Below are 25,014 nucleotides of genomic sequence, written 5' to 3'. Positions count from 1 at the left end.
AAGGCTATAGCCTTGTGAACTTTTCAAATTTTGCCAAAAAAGTCATAAGGCTATAGCCTTGTGAACTTTTCAAATTTTGCCTAAAAAGTCACAAGGCTATAGCCTTGTGAACTTTTCAAATTTGCCGAAAAAGTCACAAGGCTATAGCCTTGTGAACTTTTCAAATTTTGCCAAAAAAGTCATAAGGCTATAGCCTTGTGAACTTTTCAAATTTTGCCTAAAAAGTCATAAGGCTATATAGCCTTGTGAACTTTTCAAAGTTTGCCGAAAAAGTCACAAGGCTATAGCCTTGTGAACTTTTCAAATTTGCCGAAAAAGTCACAAGGCTATAGCCTTGTGAACTTTTCAAATTTTGCCTAAAAAGTCATGTGAACTTTTCAAATTTTGCCGAAAAAGTCACAAGGCTATAGCCTTGTGAACTTTTCAAATTTTGCCGAAAAAGTCATAAGGCTATAGCCTTGTGAACTTTTCAAATTTTGCCGAAAAAGTCATGTGAACTTTTCAAATTTTGCCGAAAAAGTCACAAGGCTATAGCCTTGTGAACTTTTCAAATTTTGCCAAAAAAGTCATAAGGCTATAGCCTTGTGAACTTTTCAAATTTTGCCTAAAAAGTCATAAGGCTATAGCCTTGTGAACTTTTCAAATTTTGCCGAAAAAGTCATAAGGCTATAGCCTTGTGAACTTTTCAAATTTTGCCTAAAAAATCATTTCAAATTTGCCGAAAAAGTCACAAGGCTATAGCCTTGTGAACTTTTCAAATTTTGCCTAAAAAATCATTTCAAATTTGCCGAAAAAGTCACAAGGCTATAGCCTTGTGAACTTTTCAAATTTTGCCTAAAAAGTCATGTGAACTTTTCAAATTTTGCCAAAAAAGTCATAAGGCTATAGCCTTGTGAACTTTTCAAATTTTGCCTAAAAAGTCATAAGGCTATATAGCCTTGTGAACTTTTCAAATTTGCCGAAAAAGTCACAAGGCTATAGCCTTGTGAACTTTTCAAATTTTGCCAAAAAAGTCATAAGGCTATAGCCTTGTGAACTTTTCAAATTTTGCCTAAAAAGTCATAAGGCTATATAGCCTTGTGAACTTTTCAAATTTGCCGAAAAAGTCACAAGGCTATAGCCTTGTGAACTTTTCAAATTTTGCCGAAAAAGTCACAAGGCTATATAGCCTTGTGACCTTTTTAAATTTTGCCTAAAAAATCATAAGGCTATAGCCTTGTGAACTTTTCAAATTTTGCCTAAAAAGTCATGTGAACTTTTCAAATTTTGCCGAAAAAGTCACAAGGCTATAGCCTTGTGAACTTTTCAAATTTTGCCGAAAAAGTCATGTGAACTTTTCAAATTTTGCCAAAAAAGTCATAAGGCTATAGCCTTGTGAACTTTTCAAATTTTGCCTAAAAAGTCACAAGGCCTTGTGAACTTTTCAAATTTTGCCGAAAAAGTCATAAGGCTATAGCCTTGTGAACTTTTCAAAGTTTGCCGAAAAAGTCACAAGGCTATAGCCTTGTGAACTTTTCAAATTTGCCGAAAAAGTCACAAGGCTATAGCCTTGTGAACTTTTCAAATTTTGCCGAAAAAGTCACAAGGCTATAGCCTTGTGAACTTTTCAAATTTTGCCAAAAAAGTCATAAGGCTATAGCCTTGTGAACTTTTCAAATTTTGCCTAAAAAGTCATAAGGCTATATAGCCTTGTGAACTTTTCAAAGTTTGCCGAAAAAGTCACAAGGCTATAGCCTTGTGAACTTTTCAAATTTGCCGAAAAAGTCACAAGGCTATAGCCTTGTGAACTTTTCAAATTTTGCCGAAAAAGTCATAAGGCTATAGCCTTGTGAACTTTTCAAATTTTGCCGAAAAAGTCATGTGAACTTTTCAAATTTTGCCGAAAAAGTCACAAGGCTATAGCCTTGTGAACTTTTCAAATTTTGCCAAAAAAGTCATAAGGCTATAGCCTTGTGAACTTTTCAAATTTTGCCTAAAAAGTCACAAGGCTATATAGCCTTGTGAACTTTTCAAATTTGCCGAAAAAGTCACAAGGCTATATAGCCTTGTGAACTTTTCAAATTTTGCCGAAAAAGTCATAAGGCTATAGCCTTGTGAACTTTTCAAATTTTGCCTAAAAAATCATTTCAAATTTGCCGAAAAAGTCACAAGGCCTTGTGAACTTTTCAAATTTTGCTTAAAAAATCATTTCAAATTTGCCGAAAAAGTCACAAGGCTATAGCCTTGTGAACTTTTCAAATTTTGCCTAAAAAGTCATGTGAACTTTTCAAATTTTGCCAAAAAAGTCATAAGGCTATAGCCTTGTGAACTTTTCAAATTTTGCCTAAAAAGTCATAAGGCTATATAGCCTTGTGAACTTTTCAAATTTGCCGAAAAAGTCACAAGGCTATAGCCTTGTGAACTTTTCAAATTTTGCCAAAAAAGTCATAAGGCTTATAGCCTTGTGAACTTTTCAAATTTTGCCTAAAAAGTCATAAGGCTATAATATAGCCTTGTGAACTTTTCAAATTTTGCCTAAAAAATCATAAGGCTATAGCCTTGTGAACTTTTCAAATTTTGCCTAAAAAGTCATGTGAACTTTTCAAATTTTGCCGAAAAAGTCACAAGGCTATAGCCTTGTGAACTTTTCAAATTTTGCCGAAAAAGTCATGTGAACTTTTCAAATTTTGCCAAAAAAGTCATAAGGCTATAGCCTTGTGAACTTTTCAAATTTTGCCTAAAAAGTCACAAGGCTATAGCCTTGTGAACTTTTCAAATTTGCCGAAAAAGTCACAAGGCTATAGCCTTGTGAACTTTTCAAAGTTTGCCGAAAAAGTCACAAGGCTATAGCCTTGTGAACTTTTCAAATTTGCCGAAAAAGTCACAAGGCTATAGCCTTGTGAACTTTTCAAATTTTGCCTAAAAAGTCATAAGGCTATATAGCCTTGTGAACTTTTCAAATTTGCCGAAAAAGTCACAAGGCTATAGCCTTGTGAACTTTTCAAATTTTGCCTAAAAAGTCATGTGAACTTTTCAAATTTTGCCAAAAAAGTCATAAGGCTATAGCCTTGTGAACTTTTCAAATTTTGCCTTAAAAGTCATAAGGCTATATAGCCTTGTGAACTTTTCAAATTTGCCGAAAAAGTCACAAGGCTATAGCCTTGTGAACTTTTCAAATTTTGCCAAAAAAGTCATAAGGCTATATAGCCTTGTGAACTTTTCAAATTTGCCGAAAAAGTCACAAGGCTATAGCCTTGTGAACTTTTCAAATTTTGCCGAAAAAGTCACAAGGCTATAGCCTTGTGAACTTTTCAAATTTTGCCTAAAAAATCATAAGGCTATAGCCTTGTGAACTTTTCAAATTTTGCCTAAAAAGTCATGTGAACTTTTCAAATTTTGCCGAAAAAGTCACAAGGCTATATAGCCTTGTGAACTTTTCAAATTTTGCCTAAAAAATCATTTCAAATTTGCCGAAAAAGTCATAAGGCTATAGCCTTGTGAACTTTTCAAATTTTGCCGAAAAAGTCATGTGAACTTTTCAAATTTTGCCGAAAAAGTCACAAGGCTATAGCCTTGTGAACTTTTCAAATTTTGCCAAAAAAGTCATAAGGCTATAGCCTTGTGAACTTTTCAAATTTTGCCTAAAAAGTCACAAGGCTATAGCCTTGTGAACTTTTCAAATTTTGCCGAAAAAGTCATAAGGCTATAAGCCTTGTGAACTTTTAAAATTTTGCCTAAAAAATCATAAGGATAGCCTTGTGAACTTTTCAAATTTTGCCGAAAAAGTCATAAGGCTATAGCCTTGTGAACTTTTCAAATTTTGCCGAAAAAGTCATGTGAAATTTTCAAATTTTGCCGAAAAAGTCACAAGGCTATAGCCTTGTGAACTTTTCAAATTTTGCCAAAAAAGTCATAAGGCTATAGCCTTGTGAACTTTTCAAATTTTGCCTAAAAAGTCACAAGGCTATAGCCTTGTGAACTTTTCAAATTTGCCGAAAAAGTCACAAGGCTATAATAGCCTTGTGAACTTTTCAAATTTTGCCGAAAAAGTCATAAGGCTATAGCCTTGTGAACTTTTCAAATTTTGCCTAAAAAATCATTTCAAATTTGCCGAAAAAGTCACAAGGCTATAGCCTTGTGAACTTTTCAAATTTTGCCTAAAAAATCATTTCAAATTTGCCGAAAAAGTCACAAGGCTTGTGAACTTTTCAAATTTTGCCTAAAAAGTCATGTGAACTTTTCAAATTTTGCCAAAAAAGTCATAAGGCTATATAGCCTTGTGAACTTTTCAAATTTTGCCTAAAAAATCATTTCAAATTTGCCGAAAAAGTCACAAGCCTTGTGAACTTTTCAAATTTTGCCTAAAAAGTCATGTGAACTTTTCAAATTTTGCCAAAAAAGTCATAAGGCTATAGCCTTGTGAACTTTTCAAATTTTGCCTAAAAAGTCATAAGGCTATATAGCCTTGTGAACTTTTCAAATTTTGCCGAAAAAGTCACAAGGTATAGCCTTGTGAATTTTTCAAATTTTGCCGAAAAAGTCATAAGGCAACTTTTAAAATTTTGCCGAAAAAATCACAAGGCTATATATAGCCTTGGGAACTTTTAGAGCAAATTTATGCAAAGAGTTAGTCAGAGTGACGACCAGGCGTTCAGGGGACTCAAAGTCTGATCGAAACCAGCGTGGTGATCACCCATTAGAACCCTTAAGGGACTTGCAGTCCCGGTCCCTCCTTTACTCTCCCACACGGAATATCTTCATCCACACCTAATTTGGGGATAGACATGACGGACCCCAATCCATTACTGGTGCAAGCAGTAAAAGTCATGTCCCTCTTGGTACGGGCGGGATTCGAACCGGTGTACCAGCTCTGGATAGCACGCAATTGAACTATCCAGTGCACTGTGTCGCCACAGTGCCCGTTGGTGTTTGGAGATGATTTTTATACTACTTATATAATTCATTCACTTCGTTCAAGCAAAAAGAAAAGAGATGGACACGGGAATTGAACCCGGGTCTCGTAGATCTCAGACCAACACGTACTTTGTTTAGCTACGGTGCCACATGGTACTTGAGAAGAATAATAAATCAAGGACAATTAAGCAAACAATTTTAAACACACGGCATCATAGACGGAATGTTACAGGTTTGTTTTTGTTTTTATTTAAGTATTTGAAGACAGTGTTTGCGTAAGGGCAATGATTTATCATAAAAATTAAGCAAATGTATCTTGAGAAAACGAATAAGATTATAAGAAACGGAAGACTGTCTCTCTGCCCTATATTATTTCGGTTATTAACAGCAGCAGTAGGCTTGTAGTTTGTGATCATTGGTCTTGGCGAAGTTGGTTCCAGGATGAATCCTATAACTTCTTTCTTTGCTGATAGTTATAACGCAGCTAATAAGAGCTGGACTATTACCCCTTTGTGATTTTTCAGTTTTGGGCTAACATTTGATAAACATCCCCCTTGTAATGTTTTCATTTTGGGGCTCATATTGGATAAAAATGCTGGACTTACCCCTTGTTATTTTTTAATTTGTTTTGGCCAAATTGGATAAAAATGCTCGACTTACCCCATGTTTTTTTTTTCCAATTTCTGGCCTAAATTTGATAAAACGGCTGGACTTTATCCTTGTCGTTTTTTTTCAATATTTTGCCTATTTTTGATAAAAATGGCTGGAGGTACCCCTTGTCGTTTTTTGACTCAATATTGGTCATCGAAGTTGCGAGAGAATAAAGGAGGATAAACCACCCTTGTTGAACAAATTTGTGAGCCTAATGAGGCTTTAGGGCTAAAGTCTTTATATATTTGAGTGAGAAATTACCTCGATCTCAAAAAAGTACTTCAGAGGGAGCCGTTTCTCACGATTTTTTTCTACTATCAAAAGCTCTCCATTGCTCGTTACCAAGTAGGTTTTTTGTGCTACCAAAAAGTGTGCGTGTCAAAGAAGGTTGCTCATCGGTCAGACCTGTTCGCTGCGCGTACAAACCTGTTTTGCGTTTTCCACTGTTTCACTCATTAGCTGCGTTGATTTGATGACGTCACAAAAGAAAAACGCGCGTAACTACACTGGTTAGCTGCGCACGTTGTCAACTACATTGCATGATTTTGGTGTTAAACATACTTCGTTTGGGAAGTGTACTTCATGAGAGCAATTATTAATTTTACACAAAACATTTGGCGAAAAACAAATAACTGTAATCTGAATGATTATTAACAGAAGCCGATCAATTTGTTAGCATGGCTAACGTGTTCACCCGACGTTATAGACGTCCGCGGACTACAACGCTGACCGACTTCTCCTGTACAAATGACCAGACGAAGCAGCGATCCATACCGAGGATTTTCTCGCCAACACGGCGGCAAAATCCACATTCGATAGGTCTGGTGTATCAGAGCCCGTACAACAAGGATAATCACGTAAGAATCATTAGTAAATTTGTGGACTACTTGCAGTTACAAGGGTTGTGGGTTTGAATCCAAGCAACCGCTGATTTCACATGAAATAAATGTTCCGTTGATTCAGCTTTCAATAGTCAAAAGGAAAATTAAATTTCACAATAACCATGAACGAATTTATTGCTGAAACTGGCAGGAAAAACAGAAATTAACATACCATTATTTGAACTTAGCATTTACAGATGTTATAATTGTTTTCAAATCCAAACAGACCTTTGGTATATGGAGTCCAGATTTCAATCTCTTCCGGTCACGGTTTCCAGAAATGAGCAACCACATAGGTAAGTATTTTTCAATTCAAATAATTTTCTACATATTTAATTCCATACTTCTATGAAACATGGACAAGTACAAGCAAGTTTGGAGTAAAGTAAAAGCAACAACTAGCAGTTTGGATAAATAAAATAACTAGAGTAGGATGGGGCTGTTTTGATAAGCAAAAACTTGTAAAAATACCGTAACTAGACGGACAGACATGCAAACAAAGGACAGACGAACATAAGACATACAGCTTCTGACACAAGAAAGATCAGGATGAAATGAATTCAAAATAATATAGCAAAAAGATGGCAGAACAGTTCAAGCAGAAGCCAGAGTTTTTGTGATTCTATCTTGATACGAAGCCAAGATTAAAGCTTTTATTTCTTCATGTATTTTTCAGGAACGACGAATTGGACATGTTGCCGTGACAGCAGGAAGGTGACACTACCAAGAGCACCAAGTGGTTTGTTTACTATTTATCCCCAAAACTGTGTTTTTTCCCCTCATCGATGAATGAACTTTAAATAAGGTTTTATACAGGATTCGTATAGCTGACAAAATAGTCCCTGTGCTAAGGATGAAATAAGAAATCTGTGAAATGTTTTGCTGCATGGCAACTAATTCCCTGCTTCAGTAAGCGCCGATTCTGTGCTAACGGTAAGCAGAGCCATGAAATTGGGCCCTGATCCCCAATTTTAAAACCTATGTTTTTGGCTTGAAGGAAAACCTCCCGAGATTCGCTACACTCTGGACTCTACATCACGCCGTAGCTATGAGGAGCCAGCCCGGGCATTCCCACAGCTTATAGACGCTAAGCAGAAGACTACCCGCTTCGGCAACACGCCTTATACATGCACAGTGCCTGCCAGGGGAATAGGTAAAGTCAAGGCATTTCTGGCAAACTGAAAATGCTAGGTCAATTTGAGTAAACTAACATTCTTGTGTCATTCCTTCCTTTTTTATCACAATTTTTTATTTTACATATAATACCTCCCCTTCATTTGTCACGTACATATTTGTTTATGTATTAATTAACCCAGCACCAACAGAATGTTAATCATGCAATTAAAGACACTGGACACCTTTGGTAATTGTCAAAGACCAGTATTCTCACTTGGTCTATCCGAACATTTGCATAAAATAACAAACCTGTGGAAATTTGGCTTCAATTGGTCGTAGAAGTTGCAAGAGAATAATGAAAGAAGAAAAAAACCTTGTTGGATTGTGTGCTTTCAGATGCAGAATATAAGGCTTTGCTGAAGCTTTTGTTATATGACTGAGAAATAAAAGGCTTTAGGCCTGGAGTCTTTTGAGTTAGAAATTACCTCTTTCTCAAAACTACGTCCGAGGGAGCCGTTTCTGACAATGTTTTATACTATCAACAGCTCTACGTCGCTCATCACCAAGTAAGTTTTTAGGCTAACAATCATTTCGAGTAATAACCAATAGTGTCCAGTGCCTTTAGTATCAACTTAAAAGTTGATACTGTATTAATCGCAATATCTTTAAAACTTAATGGGGGGGGGGGGGGTGGCAAAAGGAAATGTACTTCTCTCTCCAATCAAACAATTCACAAAACTTTCAATATTTTGGTATCTATTCTGCAAAAACTGTTCCTACTGTTACAAAGCGCTATGAAAGTTGGCACGACTTGACTCCCGACAATTTGGATTTTAAATAACCTCATATTTAATTGTTCTTCTTCGTTCTAGTGCCGAATGTCCTACCACCCATTGCAACCCCAGATGAGAACACAGAGAATGGCAAGAACAACTAGCCCAGCAACTTGGGGAATACTTTCTAACCCTCTGTTATATTTCCTGCAATAACTGCACATGCAAGAGATATTCATTTAACTACTTCTTATATAGCGCATATTACAAAAACCATATCAATGCGCTTTACATTAGTGCCCTCTCCATAACATTCCACGTACATTTTACCCGCAAGTTTTTCAGCTGACAGGGACACTTAGTTTTAAAAGAAAAAATCACAGAAAATCTATGGAAAGTAACTCTCATTAAATCCCACACTAAAAACTTTAAAAAGCAGCTGTCACAAATGTCTTTGTGTTTTCATAACTAGTGATTTGCATACTTTGATAATTTAAGTGACTTCTGAGCAAGCTGTACTAAATTCTCTTCTTCATAAAAGATGTAGGCAGTGAAAGATTTCACGGCACGCTGTAGAAGATAATGTTAGATGATGTCTGGCCTGGAATTACACCCAGGCCACGGGGTACATGTCCTCCCTTGCCCCTGGTGTTGGCCTTGCTGCCCTTCAAAAGTTTCTCATTGACTTTAAAATTTTCAAGTGAAAGTGCCCTTTGCAAAACGACAAAGGCCTTGCCCTTTCAATAGGTTCAAAAATAAAAACCAATCCAGGCCTGTGATGTCACATTTTTGTTAAAACAGTGCCCTCACTGACTTCAGGAGGCATATCCTTGCCCAACGACAGCAACTGGCGCATTTACGATAACAAGTTTACCAGCCATGGTTTTCTTACGTGTGGTTACTTGATTGGGCCATTGACTCACATTTTAAGGTTTTCTTTGAGCAAAAATGGAAGATCCCAACAAGAAGCATTCAGTCAGTTGTCTGCCTATGAACAGAGTTACTCGCATGGCAAGAAAACGAAAAACAGAGTCGGGGAAACTATTCCGGTCCTTCCGGATCATCGCGCCCCGTACCCTGCTACCTGATCTGCAGTTTTCCCATCAGTGCGCTGAAGTCCGTGTCAGGATCCCAGACTCCCTTATGCGCTGACTGTGCTGCCTTCTGAAGGTCCTTACCGAACCTCGGCAATCTCTTAAGCAGTTCTGTTGCCGAGGAGACATCCTGAAGGGTAGACGCTGATTGTCCTTGGGATAATTTTGACGATGGAGAAGACTTCGATAACGACGTCACTGAGGGGGCCTCGGTTGCAATACCCGCATCCTTACACCTTGAGATTGCGTAGAGTGTTTCGTTCACATCATCGTCACCGCTCTTGGTGAGCACGACAGGGAAGACCGTCTTGACGTCGTCGATGACGTCTTGTTTGATCGCGTCATCCCTACTGACCAGATTGATCATGAACACTCCTGGGGAAAAAAAAAACGCACGGAAAGATAGTTATTTTGTAATTGTTCATTCGTCGATTCAAACCTTCAAGGTCCTGTTATCACAGTAACATTCCATTCTTTATAATTCGTTAGTTTAAAGTGGGAGGCAAATCATCCTTACATGCAGCGGACATTGCAAGAAAGGTTCACTGAAACATTTCTGAGTTTCGCCACAAAAACTTGGAAAGTACACATCCTATTCTCAAAGTTACATTGAATTAATACTTGGGGTCATTAAACTCTATGGATGAGCAGTTAATCTGCCTGGGGCAGTCAGCAGCCCTACTTTGTTGTGCATGATTCAATTAAGTCCACCATTCGGAAAAGGAATTACATAGAGATAACAGGTGTGAGTTGTCAGACGTGAAGGATGTTTTTAATCAAGCCTCTTTCTTCAACGGATCTTTCCTGAAATGCATTTTTGATAATTTGTATAAGATATAAATTGGGAGGCTAATCATCCTTACTCGCAGCTTAAGAAGCTGAATTGCGAAGGACGCGGCTACAACATAGTCAAGCTGCAGACATGCAAGGGTGCCTTAGGCGCACAGCCACACATATGGCGCAATGTGCAAGGGTTGTGGGGTCAATATGAATATTAACATCAATATACCTTCAGGGATAATGACAGAGGCAACTTTCTGCAGGAAGTCTTTCTCTATGAAGGCTTTTGGCGGCGAGTTTAGTCCTGTTGTTAAATCTTTAGCGTCTACATCAAACACTATGGCATGGTACATCGGACTTGATTTTTCTGTTGAAAATTCATACACAAAGTATTATTATTACTACTGGTTTATCAAAAATTGCATGAATGGTGCAAAAACCTGAAATGCAGGTTCATACATTTAAAGGAAGGGATACATTTGGTAATTACTCCTAAAGTTAAAAATAGGCTTCAATTGTCCTATGTTCATTTTAAGGTACTATGGTTAGAATCTCGACAACCTTATAAATGTAAGACTTGACGTTAAAACAAATCCTAAACACAAACTTCCGATGCTATATGCCTTTAAAAAGAATTCACCTTCAGCGTTGTGGATGAATTTCAAGCCATCTTCGACGAAAACCTTCATGCGTTGGTCCTCGATGAAACCAAACCAAGACTTAGCAACGTCGGCAACCGCACCGTCCAGCTCAACTACCTCGATCTGGAGCTGATGGCAGACCACACAATCAATCATTAGTAGCATTTCTAGAGATATTTTCATGTTAAATGTGCCACCAGTGTGTCTGACCTAGTTCCACCATCACAAGTATTTGAGCGTAAACCCGGACTTTCTTCATCTTCTCACCCGTTCACTCTTTATTTGGTGATTTGTAGAACAAAGAGCTATTCCAACAGCTTTATTCCATGTACTGCATCTATTTGAAACTCCTTGCCTGGTGGATGTTTCTATCCATTCTATGAAACAATCTAGACTGTTATAAAGAGGAATATCAATTCCTACCTACAACTAAGTTATTTTTCACATTTTAATAACTTTGGTTCTTGTAGCCCCTCACCGAGAGTGGCTTTTAGCCTTGCTTGGGGCAAACTTGCATAAATATAATAATAATAATAATAATTTGGGGGGGCTAATCGTCCTTACTCGCAGCTACATGTATAGAGCTGAATTGCGAAGGACGCGGCTACAACGTGTTCGAAAAGCAGGCATGCAAGGGCGCATTCAGCTGCCAGCCACATCAACCCATTATGACCACGGAGCACAGCCAAGATCGAAAGTGTTTGATTTTTTCCTGAGGGAGGAAAACCGGATAGTCTGGAAAACCCTCGTGGCACAGCAGAGAACCAACGCACAACTCAACTCACATATGGCCCCGACCGGGAATCGAACCGGGGTCACCTTGGTGAGAGGCGAGCGCTTTACGCACAAGCCAACCGTGCCACCCTAAATAAAAGAAGAACAAAAACTGCAGCCCTCACCTTGAACTAACAAAAGGCAAAACGTCTGTCATTTTTTATTACTATGACCATGTACGAGACATTGGATTCCTTCACAGTTGTTCGTACAGTTTAAGTGGCATGAGCAAAATTACCTGAACACACTCCTCTGGCTACGTACATACCTTTGGGAAATGGTGGTACAGGAACATGGGTAGATTGCCAGCACCCAGACCAATGATCAATATGCGCATCTCATTAGCAAGGAGCTGTAGGAATTGCGGGACAAGGGCTAGACCTGCCACCATCTGCTTATGAAAGTCAAACTCAAGGAAGGCGTGGTCGATGACCATCTGGTTTGACGATGCTTTGGCTTTTTGTTTATGTCTCCCTTTTCGTGGTCGTTCTATAAAAACAAAAACACAAGTAAACAAATAATTTGGGGTTGAACAAAAGCAATCTTACTCGAGTGGGATTTGAACCAAAAACCCCCAGTTTATGTGCCAGCCATGTACAGACTGAGCTATCTAGCCCTATGATGCCAGCTTCCAGTCAATTTCTCTTGTGGTTTATAACTTGATCATTGAAATAAAAATTTTGCATCCCCTTAAGGTGATCCTCTGGCTGCCGCTTTCCAGGTTGTATTGTTATAACGCTGCTGTGATCCCTTCACATCAGCTAATGGTTGTATGGCTTCTGACTGGCACCTAGAACAAAGATACTAAAGAAAACACACCCTTGTTGCACAAACTTGTGTGCTTTAAGATGCAAGGTTCAAATATTTTAGTGAGAAAAGTACTACATTAGAGGGAGTTGTCTCACAATGTTTATACTATCAACAGCTCCACATTGCTCTTTCCGCATTAGTTTTTTATGCTAATATATATTTTGAGTAATTACTGAAAGTGTCCAGCAGATGATTTCACAAAATGCTACGATTAATCCTATCTCGAGTTAGGATGAGTTACTCGTCCTTTGGGTTGTATGGTTACGGAACTTAACTCGTCATAACTCCTAAGATTAAAGTTATGAAGAGGTACCTCATGATCACCTTTTATAAGACGACTCTGTGACTGTACTAACACCACCCCGCTCAGGAACACAAGCCTCCTGTAGACATCCTCACCATCCGTCACATCTTCAACAACAAAGTCCCCAGTCAGGGGACTGTTGCCTCTATAGCGTACCTCTCGATGTCCTATGTCGTCACCGATCGACAGAAATGGCACCTAGTTGGGAATACAAGAAACAATTGTTTGTGTTTAATTAAGAGCATGTAAAATTGAGAGCAATTCAACGATAACTCAATTTTGACCTTGCTGACGATACCTGTGTAGAGAAGATGTTGGAGAAGTGTCAGTTACAAATATACAACGCAAAGGTCATAGGTTCGAATCCCACCAAAGTATGGGCAAACCAAAAATGGAAAGCGGAAGTTTTTCTTTAATTTTTAAATTGCCACCCGACATATTTTTTTTATACAAGCGGCCAAGTTATTTTTTTTAAATGATGTTTTTTGCTGAGAGCGTTACAATTTATATTTGAAAAAAAAAAAAAAAAGGAAAAAAAAAAAAGAGGAAAAAACGAGGCCACTGCTTAAAAGGAAGTGGGCGGGGACGCTAAACATGTATTTATTTTTATTTGGCCTTTATGCCTGTGTTTTTTGTCTTCACAGAACTCGGGAAAGTACGAGTACACCGCGATTAATACACATGAGCGTAAGGGTAAAAACAAATTAATACAAAGATTGCTACCTGAACATTGTCCTGCATTCCCGGAGGAGCTAACTCCATGACTTTACTCGACAGCTCTGCCTTTATAGCATCCATGTTAGTGTAGGAGTGATCACGGTGAAGAGAGACGACTAGAAGTCGTTGGAAACCCGCTGACACCGCCAGCGTCTCCCGACCCCGGTCTGTACAAAACATCCACTCCGTCTCTCTAAAGATGAACAAAAAAAAATGAGGATCACTAAAATCCTTTACACACAATTACCCCGCAGCACTTACAGTGTGTCTTCATTCCACGGGGTACTAGTTGCACATTTCAAGAATACCCCAGGGTGTTACTCAGGAGCAGGGGTGGCTCTTGCACGGGGTATAATAGTAATAACAATAATAGTGGCTTCTCATATAGCGCTCAGGTCCATCACACAGTGAAACTACATTATTACCCCTGGTCACTGGACCTTAAATCATTCCTTAAACCATCTCAGCTCCCTGGGGAGTATACGTATACAGCCTGTGCCGCTAAATATGTAGAACAATAAGCTTATCAATCACAAAAACCAACTCTACCCTCACCGGTACCCATTTACCCCTGGGTGGAGAGAAGCAATTATAGTAAAGTGTCTTGCTCAAGGACACAAGTGTCACGACCGGGATTCGAACCCACACTCTGCTGAACAGAAACACCAGAGCTCGAGTTCGGTGCTCTTAACCGCCCGACCATGACACACCTTGCTCATTTGCAGGGGCAAGGCAATCAAAAGAAGTGGACAATGGTGCAAAATTAACATTTTCAAAATAGGTTGATCAATTTGAGCCAAATTTATGGCCATAAAACCAAAATTATGCGTCCACGCCCACTTCCTTTTTGGATGCAGTCTTCCTTTTTTTCAAGTTAATATTATTTAAAAATAAACAACAATTATTTGTTTTTATTGGTCATAATTTTCAGCACCTTTCTAACTTCCCTATTATTTAGCATCCCTTCTTTCCTTAAGCAACATTTCAAAGATTTCAAATAATAAACCACAAAGGAAACTGACTGGTAAATTGAAATATTTACAAAATAGGGAGACTGCCAACATAGTGCTGTAGCTCTGTAAGTAAAGCGCTGGCACGTTAATCTGGAGGTCATGGGTTCAAATCCCGCTCTAGTGAATTTGTCTTTGTTGTACCCCACAACACTTCTTAGACTCATCAATTCTCCTCACCTTCCTTGTGGCGTTATGAAGATCCCAAACTTCTTTGAGGCGCTGTAGTTTCTGTCACTGTCTACAACATGTATGGTATACCTCGGGCCATCTGGATTGGTCTTACTGTACAGCCGAACTGATATGTCATCTTTCGTTACAGACCTGTTCATCAGAAATAAACAATCAAATAATTTGGGTTTTTATAGCCTTAAAGCACCCAATCCGAAGAAAATGTGCCCCTTTAAAGCCATTATACACTTTCGGTACAGAATTTTTTTTTAAAAGATCACAGATTTACAAACAATTTACAGGGTTTACTGAAAGGTCATGGTGACAGACTTGTCTTGAAATATTATTCCATGGAATGCTTTACTTTTTGAGAAAACCTTAAAACAATATCAATTCTCGATAGCGAGAATTACGGATGTACACATGTCATGACACGGCGAAACGTGGGGAAACAAGGGTGGGTTTTCCCGATATTTTCTCCCGACTCCGATGACCAATTGAGCCTAAATTTTCACAGGTTTGTTATTTTATATATAAGTTGTGGTACACGAAGTGTGGGCCTTGGACAACACTGTTTACCGAAAGTGTCCAATGGCTTGAACTCTTTCAGTGCCAATGTTGTACATGTTATTTTATGTGTTCTGAAAGTGCCATTATCGTACATGTCTGATACATAATATTCATGTTACCAAGAGCGGGCATTAACACGCAAGAAATACTATTGACCTTGGGATGTACATGTACCAAGACAACACAAATCGGCAAGATACATTTTGATTGGTAAGAAAGAATTATTAATTTTATATACAGAATTTGGATTTTTTTTTTAAAAGCTTGGCATTTTAAGGTTCAAAAAGCAAACAAAAGCGGGCACTGAAAGAGTAAAAAATAAGGTTATCTCTCTCTCCACTCACGTTGTGTTTAGAATCTGTCTGACCATGGCGTAGTGTTTGCACTCTTCAATAACAGTCATGATAATCTCTATTGAGTTAACTCTGTCCGGGGTGGCACTGTCCGTCATACACAGCTCCAGAGGCTGCAAAGAAAGTTTGAAATCACAATTTGAGTTATAGTAGACTTAAATCATAGTTGGGCCTGCCCCAACTTGAGTACATCGAATTTTGCACTTACGATCCACATTTTTCGCTTGAAGAATTTCTGCGCTAGCTGTGTTAAAGCGAAGAATGTCTGGTAACGTGGACTCTGCACCCGTATCAGCAAAATTTCCCTGCTTACTTGTGAACTCACTTGATGTAAGAGCGGAATATTCTGCTTCCGATTCTTTGCTTACGGTGAGCAAAGCCATGAAATAGGGCCCTGTAAAACATGGGCAATCGATTTTCACGCTCGTTTGTTTGTTGAATCATGATTTGGTAATTCAAATCTATAAAATGAATCTCAGAAAATAACTATACATACCATGTTAATGCCTGGCATTGACTTGAACTTGGTGAAGACAAATGCAAAAACTGGAACTTTGCAAGTCGGTTTTGTTGCATCATTTTTCTCACGGCCCTCTATTGATATCTTGTGCAGACGCACCAACCACCCACTGGAAAAAAATTAAGAAATATCATAGTCTGAACTCCAGTTTTTATACTGTGAAAAACAATATTTGTATATTTTATAACACTTTTGGGAGCATGACATACACAGGCTGCAAGTCTTTTTAGCATGGTGCTTCTATTTGGAGTGTCGCAGCTGAGCAGTGTACCTCATGGGTTTCAATTTCAAAACAGCCTGTTAGCACAAAAATGTGCTAAACACAGAGCAATCTTGCTTAGCAGGAACTGCGTTAGCCAAAATGTCATCAAAAGTTTACATTGTTGCAATTGGTGCCCCACTCATTTCTTGCCCAGCAAAGACATTTGCTAAGCAGTATTTTCTGCTTAACAGATTCATGACATTGGGCCCTGGTGGTTAAGCCATCAAGTGACGGGTATTGTCCTGGTTGTGACGTTTGTGTCACTGAGCAAGACACTTGTATTTGCTTCTATTCACTCGGGGTATGTGAGAGCGGAGATGGTTCTTGTGATTGATTTAGCTTGGAGGGCTATGTTTGGCAGCACAGGCTGTAAACTCCCCAGGAGCTGAGATGGTTTTAGAAATGAAATAAATGGGCCAGTGACCAGGGGTAATATTATTGCAGTACCATGATTATCACAGAGTGATGGATTCAACTGTATATAAGAAGCCACTATTTCAAAAGTTACCTCTCAGTAAAGTGCTTGAGTAGGTGTCTCGTTGCATGATCTGCAGCAATGGTAAGACACACAAACCGTCCACCCATCTTCAAGATTCGGCAAACCTCGGCTAATACTCGACTCCCTTTCAGTCTGGCCTCCTCATTGTCCTCTTCAAGGAGGAAGTCTACTGTACCTCTGTCTAGAACAGCGTTGAATGACGTATCTTCAAGTTTCATCTATGGTGGTAAAAAATTATTTTCATTAAAGGGTTTAGGTACTTTTTGAACGACACAAAACACAGTGTCCACAGATGTGCATTTAACTTACAAGTTTTAAAGATAATGATGGTAGAATGCTTCTCTTAAAATATTATAAGGGACTGAGGTGCTGTATTTTTGGGAAATGAGTAAAACAATGTCATAAAAAAATTTTTCCTCTCAGCATGCACAATGTATTTACACGACTCTCCTAAAAACATTGCTCTGTGTTTTTAACTTTTTCCCCAAACTTGACGACTATATAAAGCTGGAACCTGGATCTTCTACCGGTAAATTAAATTACATACATCTTATTTGCCGTAAGTAGGGATTCATGTCATGGCCAAAAACTTGATCTATTAAAGGGAGGTTGTACTGTTGGTACATTGTCAAAGACCAGTATCCTCACCTGGTATATCCTAACATGCATAAAATAACAAACCTGTGAAAATTTGTAATCAATTGCTCATCGAAGTTGAAAGAAAACAATGAAAGAAAAAAACAAGCACTTTTTATCTCACCTCCATACATGGCAATGACCAAATGTGTCCAGTGCCTTTAAGTATAAATAACTCAACAGAAGTTACGCAAGTTGTTTATTGACAAATATTTACTTTAATTTATATTTACCTCTCCCGCATCCATCTGAAGGAACTTCATCTCTGGCCTTGTCTTGCCAGACCTGGTGCTCATCTGTCTCACGTCGGCATCGTTCTCGTCAATATTGACGAGGGAGCGATAACCTACATCATAAAGACTCTCACTCAGACAACAGTTAACGTCTCCCACAAAAAGCGTCTTGTCTGATGGTCGGACGTACTTATGAAGAACGCCTGTTAAGTCATGGTAACCTCCATACCTAGGACGAAAAAAGAAAGGAAAAAAAATTGATTTAATTTTATTTCATTTATTCTGGTTGTGAACCCAAGGACTTAAATCACTGAACTACTAGCCAAGAACCCAAATGGAGGGAAGACAAAAAAAGAAGTTTCAGTTATATGGGAGGAACACCCCCAGAGAATTATTCCAGGGAAAAAACCAACGCAGTCTGGTAGTGCATGTAGTGCCCCCAACGTGATTCGAACCTGTGGGTCCCAGAGGTGGGGGGTGAGAATTATATAGCGTTTTTCACACCCCTATAAGGGGCGTTTCAAAGCGGTCAGTTTTTGTTTTCCCTGCAAGGTATGTGGAGCTATGTTTTGAATTATGAGACCTGTTCCTTTATATCACTACGAAATGGTTTTACATGGTATTGTGATGCAATATACTGCTAATCAAACCAGGAACACCGGGGCGAACCCCTTCTCTTTTGGATGAGTGCACTGGGTTCTTTTATATGCATTACACAGCACATGGAACCTATGGCTTTACGTCCCATCCGAAGGATGAAACAATAATGGTAGTGTCTTGCTTGAGGACACACCTGTCAAAACCGGGACTCGAACCCACACTCTGTTGGTAAGAAACAAAAGAGTTTGAGTTCAGTTATCTTATCTGCTCAGCCACGACACGCCAAACTAGACTAGATTTCTTTCCAGTCGTCATTTGGTTAGTTTGAATCTGGGTGAAAGTCAATGGTAAACATTTAATTGATTGAAATGTCTGAAGCATCTTTGATATATATTTACCATTCATTTGAACTGGTTCCCTGCTTCTTGATAACTCTGTCCCAATACTCTGTGGCACCGGTGGATCCATGCTGACTTCTTGTGTACAAGTCCATTTCACCCCTTCAAAGCTTTAACCTCGACTACTGTCTGAACAAAAGATCATTCTGTCTGGGGAAAAAAACCACACAAAATTACAAATTCACTCACAATTTAAATGGATCAGGCTTTGACACCACTGACACTGGTTCATGGTACTGATTACCAAAAAGGAAATTTCATTTGAGTAAATAATTGATTTCAATTAAGACCCAGTATAGTATACTGGGGCGCTGCACTCGTTTTTTGTTAAAATTGGTCATTATTAGTCTTACTCTTACTTCTAAATCTAGGTTAGTACGACCGATATTGACAATTTTCGAAAAAAAAGGAGGACAATCAGGTCTAATTTCAATTTGTAAATGAACAAGTGGTGGCAGAGTATGGAAGAATGTCTGCTTCTTTTAATTTAAACTTTTTAAAGTCTTTTAACCAATCCGCTTCAAAAACCATAATGTGACTAGTGAGTGGTGTGAAGCTACAAATGTAAACAATTGAACACATACATACCATACTGTGATCAACATTTTAACATATTATCTAAACAATTACATTTTCAATACATTCTATAATGTAACATGTCAAAATTTCAATGTCATCCGAGTGATATTTAATTAAATATGATCCAGCAACCGGGGTGTTGTAGTGTTACTCCCGTTTCCCCCCTCGAAAATTTGACACCTGTCCTGCCCCCCCCCCCCCTTCAGATAGATGGTCAGTATGCAAGTCCAAACCTTGGCTACGCCCCCCCCCCCACACCCCGGTCAACATTTCGAAGAATGGAAGAACCATGGATGGATGGAGAGGTAAGTAAGAACGTAGTTGCGATAACGTAACCCTCCTGCCAACCTCCGGCTACGCCGTCGGCAGGAGGGTTACGTTATCGCAACTATCACTCACTCACAGCACTTGTTGCCCCTGCCCAGGGGTGCGTTCCACTCGCGCAAACGTTGCCAACAGTGGCGCACGTTCGCCAACAATTTCAAGTGGAACGAGTTGTTCGCTGCCACCGTTGGCGAACGTTGGCAACTTTAGGCGAACATACTTCGGAGGTGTTGGCGATGGTATTTAAAATGGCGGACCAGCATACGGTATTATTTCTTTGTCACAAACATAATTACATTGTATTTTCGGTGGATGATAATGCAGATTTGGAATAACAAAGTTAATTAGTTGATGTGATGATGTCAAAAAGAGGACTATTGCAGCAAAAACAAAGTTTTTAAAAAACTACGTATGGTGCGCGCCATCTTCATTTTAGTGCGCCGCCATGTTGACATCGCGTATACGCACCAATCGTTCAAAAGGTAAAAAACGTTATCGCAACTATCACTCACTCACAGCGCTTGTTGTTGCCCCTGCCCTGGCCGCATGGCCGGGGGGGGGGGGGGGGGGGAGGGCCCAGTTACTAATATTAATAATGAGTAATTAATATACTGTCCTTCCTCTATGTACTTACTTACCACTTACTGGGTCTAAAATTAAGACTGGATTCCTTAAGACTAACTGGGCCTAGGCGCATTTGATGCTATTTTAATGTAAAGAAAGAATGAAATGAACCAGAAATTTACCTTAATTGAGCAACTTTCACTCTGGAGACGATTGGACATAACCAACAGTCATCCAGGTCAATGATTTGTGTACATTTTTGTATCTGTGTGTACAGTATTCACACGTGTTGTAATAAGTCTAGAATTTAGACAAGTTTTGAGGCCCCTGTCTAACAAACTTGTACTAGTCCACGTGACCATTGCACCCTTCATTTGTGGCAAATTATTGTTAATAATTATGAATGTATAAATAAAAAGATAAACAAATTACAGCATTTGTCCATAAACTATAAAAAAAAAAAAGAATCTACAACATCAAGAAAAAATGTAATTTTTTTGAGCCAAATGGTTTTATTTTACCACGGGGGGGGGGGGGGGGGGAACTTTCTAGTCAAGCGGACTAGAGGAAGTTTATTAATTTTCGGCCTTGTCCCAGAGTTGAAAGGTCAAATTGAGTTGCGGGAATAGAGCGTCGTATGCTTCAATTTATGTACCAACAAGTTGTTGTGCTCGTGGTCTGCATGCTGTACACAAGTTGTCTAAAAATGGCTGTATCGTCACCTAAGAAAGCTAAGGCAGTTTTAGATCTCGTATTTGTGACAGGAAACGCAAAGAAACTCGAAGAGGTAAGTGGAGAATGAAATAAAGTGAATTGTTACTTACAAATGTTAAGTTTGTTTAATGTTTACTTCCGTCTTCAGTCCTTCACTTCCAGTCTCATTGTTCAGAAATTGTAAATGAAGGTACAGTTCCTTGCTCTAAATTATTAATATTATGCTTCGGACTTTGCCAATAAAATGGTTGTAGTTGCGAAGTTGGGAAGTTGTTTACTATTAATTTATGCCTCCATGTTATTAATTACTAATTAGTCAAAATAGTTAATTCCGCAAATAATGGAGCAGACTAAAATCATGGGTGTAGAGCATAGCTTCTAGCAATGTAACACAAAAAATTATGCATTTAAATCCACTGATTTCAATCTTTGTCATGTCAATGTTCTGCGATTATAAATACCTTTTTTTTTATGGTGACATTTCCAGGTCATCGCCATTCTTGGTGACAAGTTCAATGTGACTTCAAGGAGTATAGATCGTAAGTTTTCCTTTTCATGTCCAGATTTCATCTTTATTAAAGTAAAATTTTCTTTGATTGAGTAGTCACCAACTCACACTTCATCCTCATCAAATGTTTATTTAATTCTTCTTGCAGTTCCTGAATTTCAGGGTGAACCTGACGACATATCTGTAGCAAAATGCAAAGAAGCTGTCAAACATGTGAGTATGCAACGTGTTTTGTTACACAACATTTTTTTCTTATGAATCCCATAAATGGCATAGGGCCTATTGGTACTATTTATTTGGCCACGATCTCTCAAATGTTTTTAGTCATTGCCGTTCTGATTGTCTTTTTGTCCGTCTTTCCCACAAGGTAAAAGGTCCAGTTATTGTTGAAGATACTTGCCTGTGTTTCAATGCATTGGGAGGAATGCCCGGTCCGTATATGTAAGTTTGATTTGTAGGATTTGAAACTTTGCAAGGTGGAAGTACGATATAGAAAGGTTTGCGGTTCTTCAGAAGACGATCAGAGCATACTGATCGAAATGTCAAGTTGAAACCAACAGCTCTTTTCAGAACCACCCCAACTCTATAGAGATAGTCGTTACATGGTGTTACCGCAAACCTTTCTATATAAGTTTGATTTGTTTAAAATGTTAATAACTACGGAGACCTTGCCTTTTTCAGCTGTGCACCGCGTCTCTGGAATTCCTTTCCAGACGAGTTGAGGGACACATTCAAACGCATCATCAAGACCTATCTTTTCAATCTGTCGTTCAATCAACTACAACAGGGACTTGCCAAGGGGAATGAAAAAGAGCGGAGATTAATGCAGCTACACATTGACATGATCTTTAACAATTATTTTGGATGATCAATACCAAATATGCCCTGTTAATGTTCACAATCGATCATTCTCTTTTTGTTCCATACAGAAAGTGGTTCTTGTCCAAACTTGGCCCGTCAGGTATGTCGCCTTTTGAATCCCTTTCTTGTCTTTTGAAAAAAGTATTGCTCTAACCTGATTCAACTAAGTGTGTGGGGTTTGTGTTAGTGTGAGTTTTAAAATGAGGATAATGAATTTTAGTGAAGAAATGGAGTGAGTTGTGGCACTGGTGTGTCAATGTCATGGCCGAGCAATAGGAGACTTTCCAACGCTAGGTGGCAGCAGACATACCGGGTAAATTTCCATTGTTTACGTAGTTCTGAACATGCGCATAATTCTGAGAACAATGGATTTACCCGGTAAGTCTGCTGCCCTCTATCGTCCCAAAAAGTCTCCCATTCGGAGTTCAGGACTCAAGCTCTGGTGTTTCTGATCAGCAGTGTGGGTTTGAATCCCAGATGTGGCACTTTTGCTCTTCTCAGGCAAATGCAAAGAGTTTGCCCTAGTGGTTCTGGCGCAATTTGTAGCAGATTGAGCCACATCACCTCTGAAATCCTTACATGTTGCGATATGGGTCTCATGGTTTTTAAACTTAACATACCTACCATTGAAATAAGAAGTGCTTTGAGAAGCCAGTAGATAACCCAAGTATTATTATAACTATTTATTCACGGGATAAACTCTTAGGCATAAATCTTCATCTTTCAGGGCTTCACCGCTTGCTGACGGACTGGACCGACAAGTCAGCTTATGCACTCTGCACGTTTGCATACTCCAGCGGAAACCTCGAGGATCCAGTGCAGCTGTTTAGAGGGAAAACACCGGTAAGTTATTTTGATAAGTGCACTTGGTTCTTCAAGTGCCTTACGCGACCAACGACCTTATGTCCCATCAGAAGGACGCAGCAATAATGGAATGTGTTTTTAGTGTGGGTTTCCCCGGGAATAGTTCTCTGGGGTTTTCCTCCTGCATCTAAAACTGAAAATTCCTTCCTTGTCTTCTCTCCATTGGGTTCTTGGCTAGTACAGCTATTGAGTTCACTTTTCTGAAAAACCTTGGTTTCACAACCAGAAAAAAAAAAAAAAAAAAATTAAATTAAATGAGCCAAAAACAATTTTTCGAAACAGATCATATGACGGGAAAAAACAGATGTTTTGGTATTTACAATAGCTAGTGTTGATTGTTTTTGCAGGGTTTGATCGTTTCCCCGAGAGGACCAACAAGTTTTGGATGGGATCCTTGCTTCCAACCCGACGGATTCACACAAACGTAAGAGTCAAAACTTATTGTATATTTAGCCGTTATCCCATTATCAAAGTCGTCTCAATCCATTTCCTGTAAGCTCTGATCAGGGAGCTTGTGACAAAGATTTGGTATTGATGCGCTACAACAAATTTCACATTTGAAGTAATACTGTTGCACTGCAAAAAATAACAACTGCAACAAGTTTGTAAGTCCTTGTTAAAATGTGATGCATCAGCTTTAACCTTAACCTTTGGTTTTATTGCAGCCTTAGGCTGTATCCGAATTGGCGGTAAAGCTACGGCTACGACTGTTGCAAAGTGTGTTGCTGAGAACGCCTATACTTCAACGCATGATGACGCCGAAATCTAGCCGTGGCCGTAGCTTACATTACTTTATCAAACATGAATAGGAACAAAACTTACCACCCGAATCTTTCAAGATTTGGAGAATGAACGTAAAATTTATACAAAATGCTGTGATTTTATAATCAAGATATATATCTTCTTTTCTTTCCATAAGATATGCCGAGATGGAATCTTCGACCAAGAACAGTATTTCACATCGAGGCAAAGCATTACAGGCACTCGCTGAACACTTCATCAAGACGTAATGTCAAATTTCACTTTTTTGTTTTACAATTTCACAAGTTTTTTTTATTACAATTTCAACATTTACACGGTTCACAAATTTCTAAAGAGCATTTACATTTGTCTAGTTTCATTACATTTATTAATTCTTGTTGTGAAGCCAAGGACTCTCAGACAAGCAAACTGAATCGCTGTTCTAGTCAAGAACCACATTGAGAGAAGACACAAGGCAGGAAGTTTCAGTTTTAGACATGGGAGGAAAACCCCAGAGATTTATTCCAGGAGAGACCTACATGTAGCAGTTAGGTAGGGACTGCAAACCTAATCCATACAGTGTCCCAGGTGGGATTCGAACTGGGATCCTAGAAATGGAAGGCGAGGCAATATACCACTACGCGGACCCAACATACCGCACTGTGTGTAACTTGACAGAAGTATTACTGCACTGTGTAAATTCTTCAAGTTTTGACCTTTTTCACGCACTCTTCAGTTTGATGCATAATTAGGGTGCGTTAGATTAGCTTCCCCGTGTCGACCCCGCGGTGCTCACTCAGGTGAGCCCCTGACAAGAGCTAATGGAACGATCACTCACCCTCTCGTGGTGACATCATGCACCTCAGGCCAGCCCCGAGTGACCCACTCCACAAGCAGGGCACTGGGGGCTGACTCGGGTGAGCCCTTGGAATGACTATTCGAACGCACCAGGGGCATACCGAGGTCGACACGGGGAAGCTAATCGTAGGCACCCTTAGTTTGACATACTTGTTTGACATACACATTAGAATGGCATGATTGAATAATATTTAAAAAGTGTTCAGTTTACAATACATTCAATACAGGTATTAACCATACAAAATATAAATGAAACCAGGCTAGACATAACCAAGTCCCTTCAACATTTTGCTTATGTTCTTCCCATACATTTTT

At 39.0% G+C, this 25,014-nt stretch overlaps 3 protein-coding genes across 5 annotated transcripts; 2 read left to right on the top strand and 1 right to left on the bottom strand.

Annotated features, from left to right (window-relative positions):
- The first annotated feature begins 5,842 nt into the window (after positions 1 to 5,842).
- LOC117302971 lies at positions 5,843 to 8,478 on the top strand. Its single transcript, XM_033786977.1, has 5 exons — positions 5,843 to 6,401; positions 6,652 to 6,721; positions 7,102 to 7,164; positions 7,423 to 7,578; positions 8,414 to 8,478. The coding sequence occupies exons 1-5, from the start codon at positions 6,222 to 6,224 to the stop codon at positions 8,476 to 8,478; spliced, it is 534 nt and encodes a 177-aa protein (XP_033642868.1). The 5' UTR covers positions 5,843 to 6,221.
- Positions 8,479 to 9,382: 904 nt separating this feature from the next.
- On the bottom strand, positions 9,383 to 20,415 carry LOC117302970 (eEF1A lysine and N-terminal methyltransferase-like). Of its 3 annotated transcripts, none has more exons than XM_033786973.1 (13): positions 20,336 to 20,415; positions 18,687 to 18,836; positions 17,689 to 17,917; positions 16,829 to 17,037; positions 16,035 to 16,167; positions 15,530 to 15,651; positions 14,625 to 14,768; positions 13,441 to 13,627; positions 12,738 to 12,915; positions 11,872 to 12,092; positions 10,829 to 10,958; positions 10,418 to 10,555; positions 9,383 to 9,783 (listed from the first exon to the last, which is right to left on the bottom strand). In XM_033786973.1, exons 2-13 carry the CDS (start codon positions 18,779 to 18,781, stop codon positions 9,395 to 9,397), a joined length of 2,175 nt encoding a protein of 724 aa, XP_033642864.1. In that variant the 5' UTR covers positions 18,782 to 18,836; positions 20,336 to 20,415; the 3' UTR covers positions 9,383 to 9,394. The 3 variants fall into 3 exon arrangements, with proteins under 3 accessions (XP_033642864.1, XP_033642866.1, XP_033642865.1); XM_033786975.1 differs by having other exon boundaries at positions 18,687 to 18,832; positions 20,336 to 20,391; XM_033786974.1 differs by lacking the exon at positions 20,336 to 20,415 and adding an exon at positions 20,228 to 20,327.
- A 352-nt stretch (positions 20,416 to 20,767) lies between these two features.
- Positions 20,768 to 24,680, top strand: LOC117302969 (inosine triphosphate pyrophosphatase-like). The gene is made up of 8 exons (XM_033786972.1): positions 20,768 to 20,940; positions 21,355 to 21,406; positions 21,524 to 21,588; positions 21,743 to 21,816; positions 22,305 to 22,336; positions 22,964 to 23,079; positions 23,448 to 23,524; positions 24,020 to 24,680. Exons 1-8 carry the CDS (start codon positions 20,791 to 20,793, stop codon positions 24,108 to 24,110), a joined length of 657 nt encoding a protein of 218 aa, XP_033642863.1. The 5' UTR covers positions 20,768 to 20,790; the 3' UTR covers positions 24,111 to 24,680.
- The last annotated feature ends 334 nt before the right edge of the window (positions 24,681 to 25,014 follow it).

This window comes from Asterias rubens, chromosome 19 (genome assembly GCF_902459465.1).
Source record: "Asterias rubens chromosome 19, eAstRub1.3, whole genome shotgun sequence".
Taxonomy (NCBI): Eukaryota; Metazoa; Echinodermata; class Asteroidea; order Forcipulatida; family Asteriidae; genus Asterias; species Asterias rubens.
This window is presented reverse-complemented; position numbering and strand designations above follow the sequence as displayed.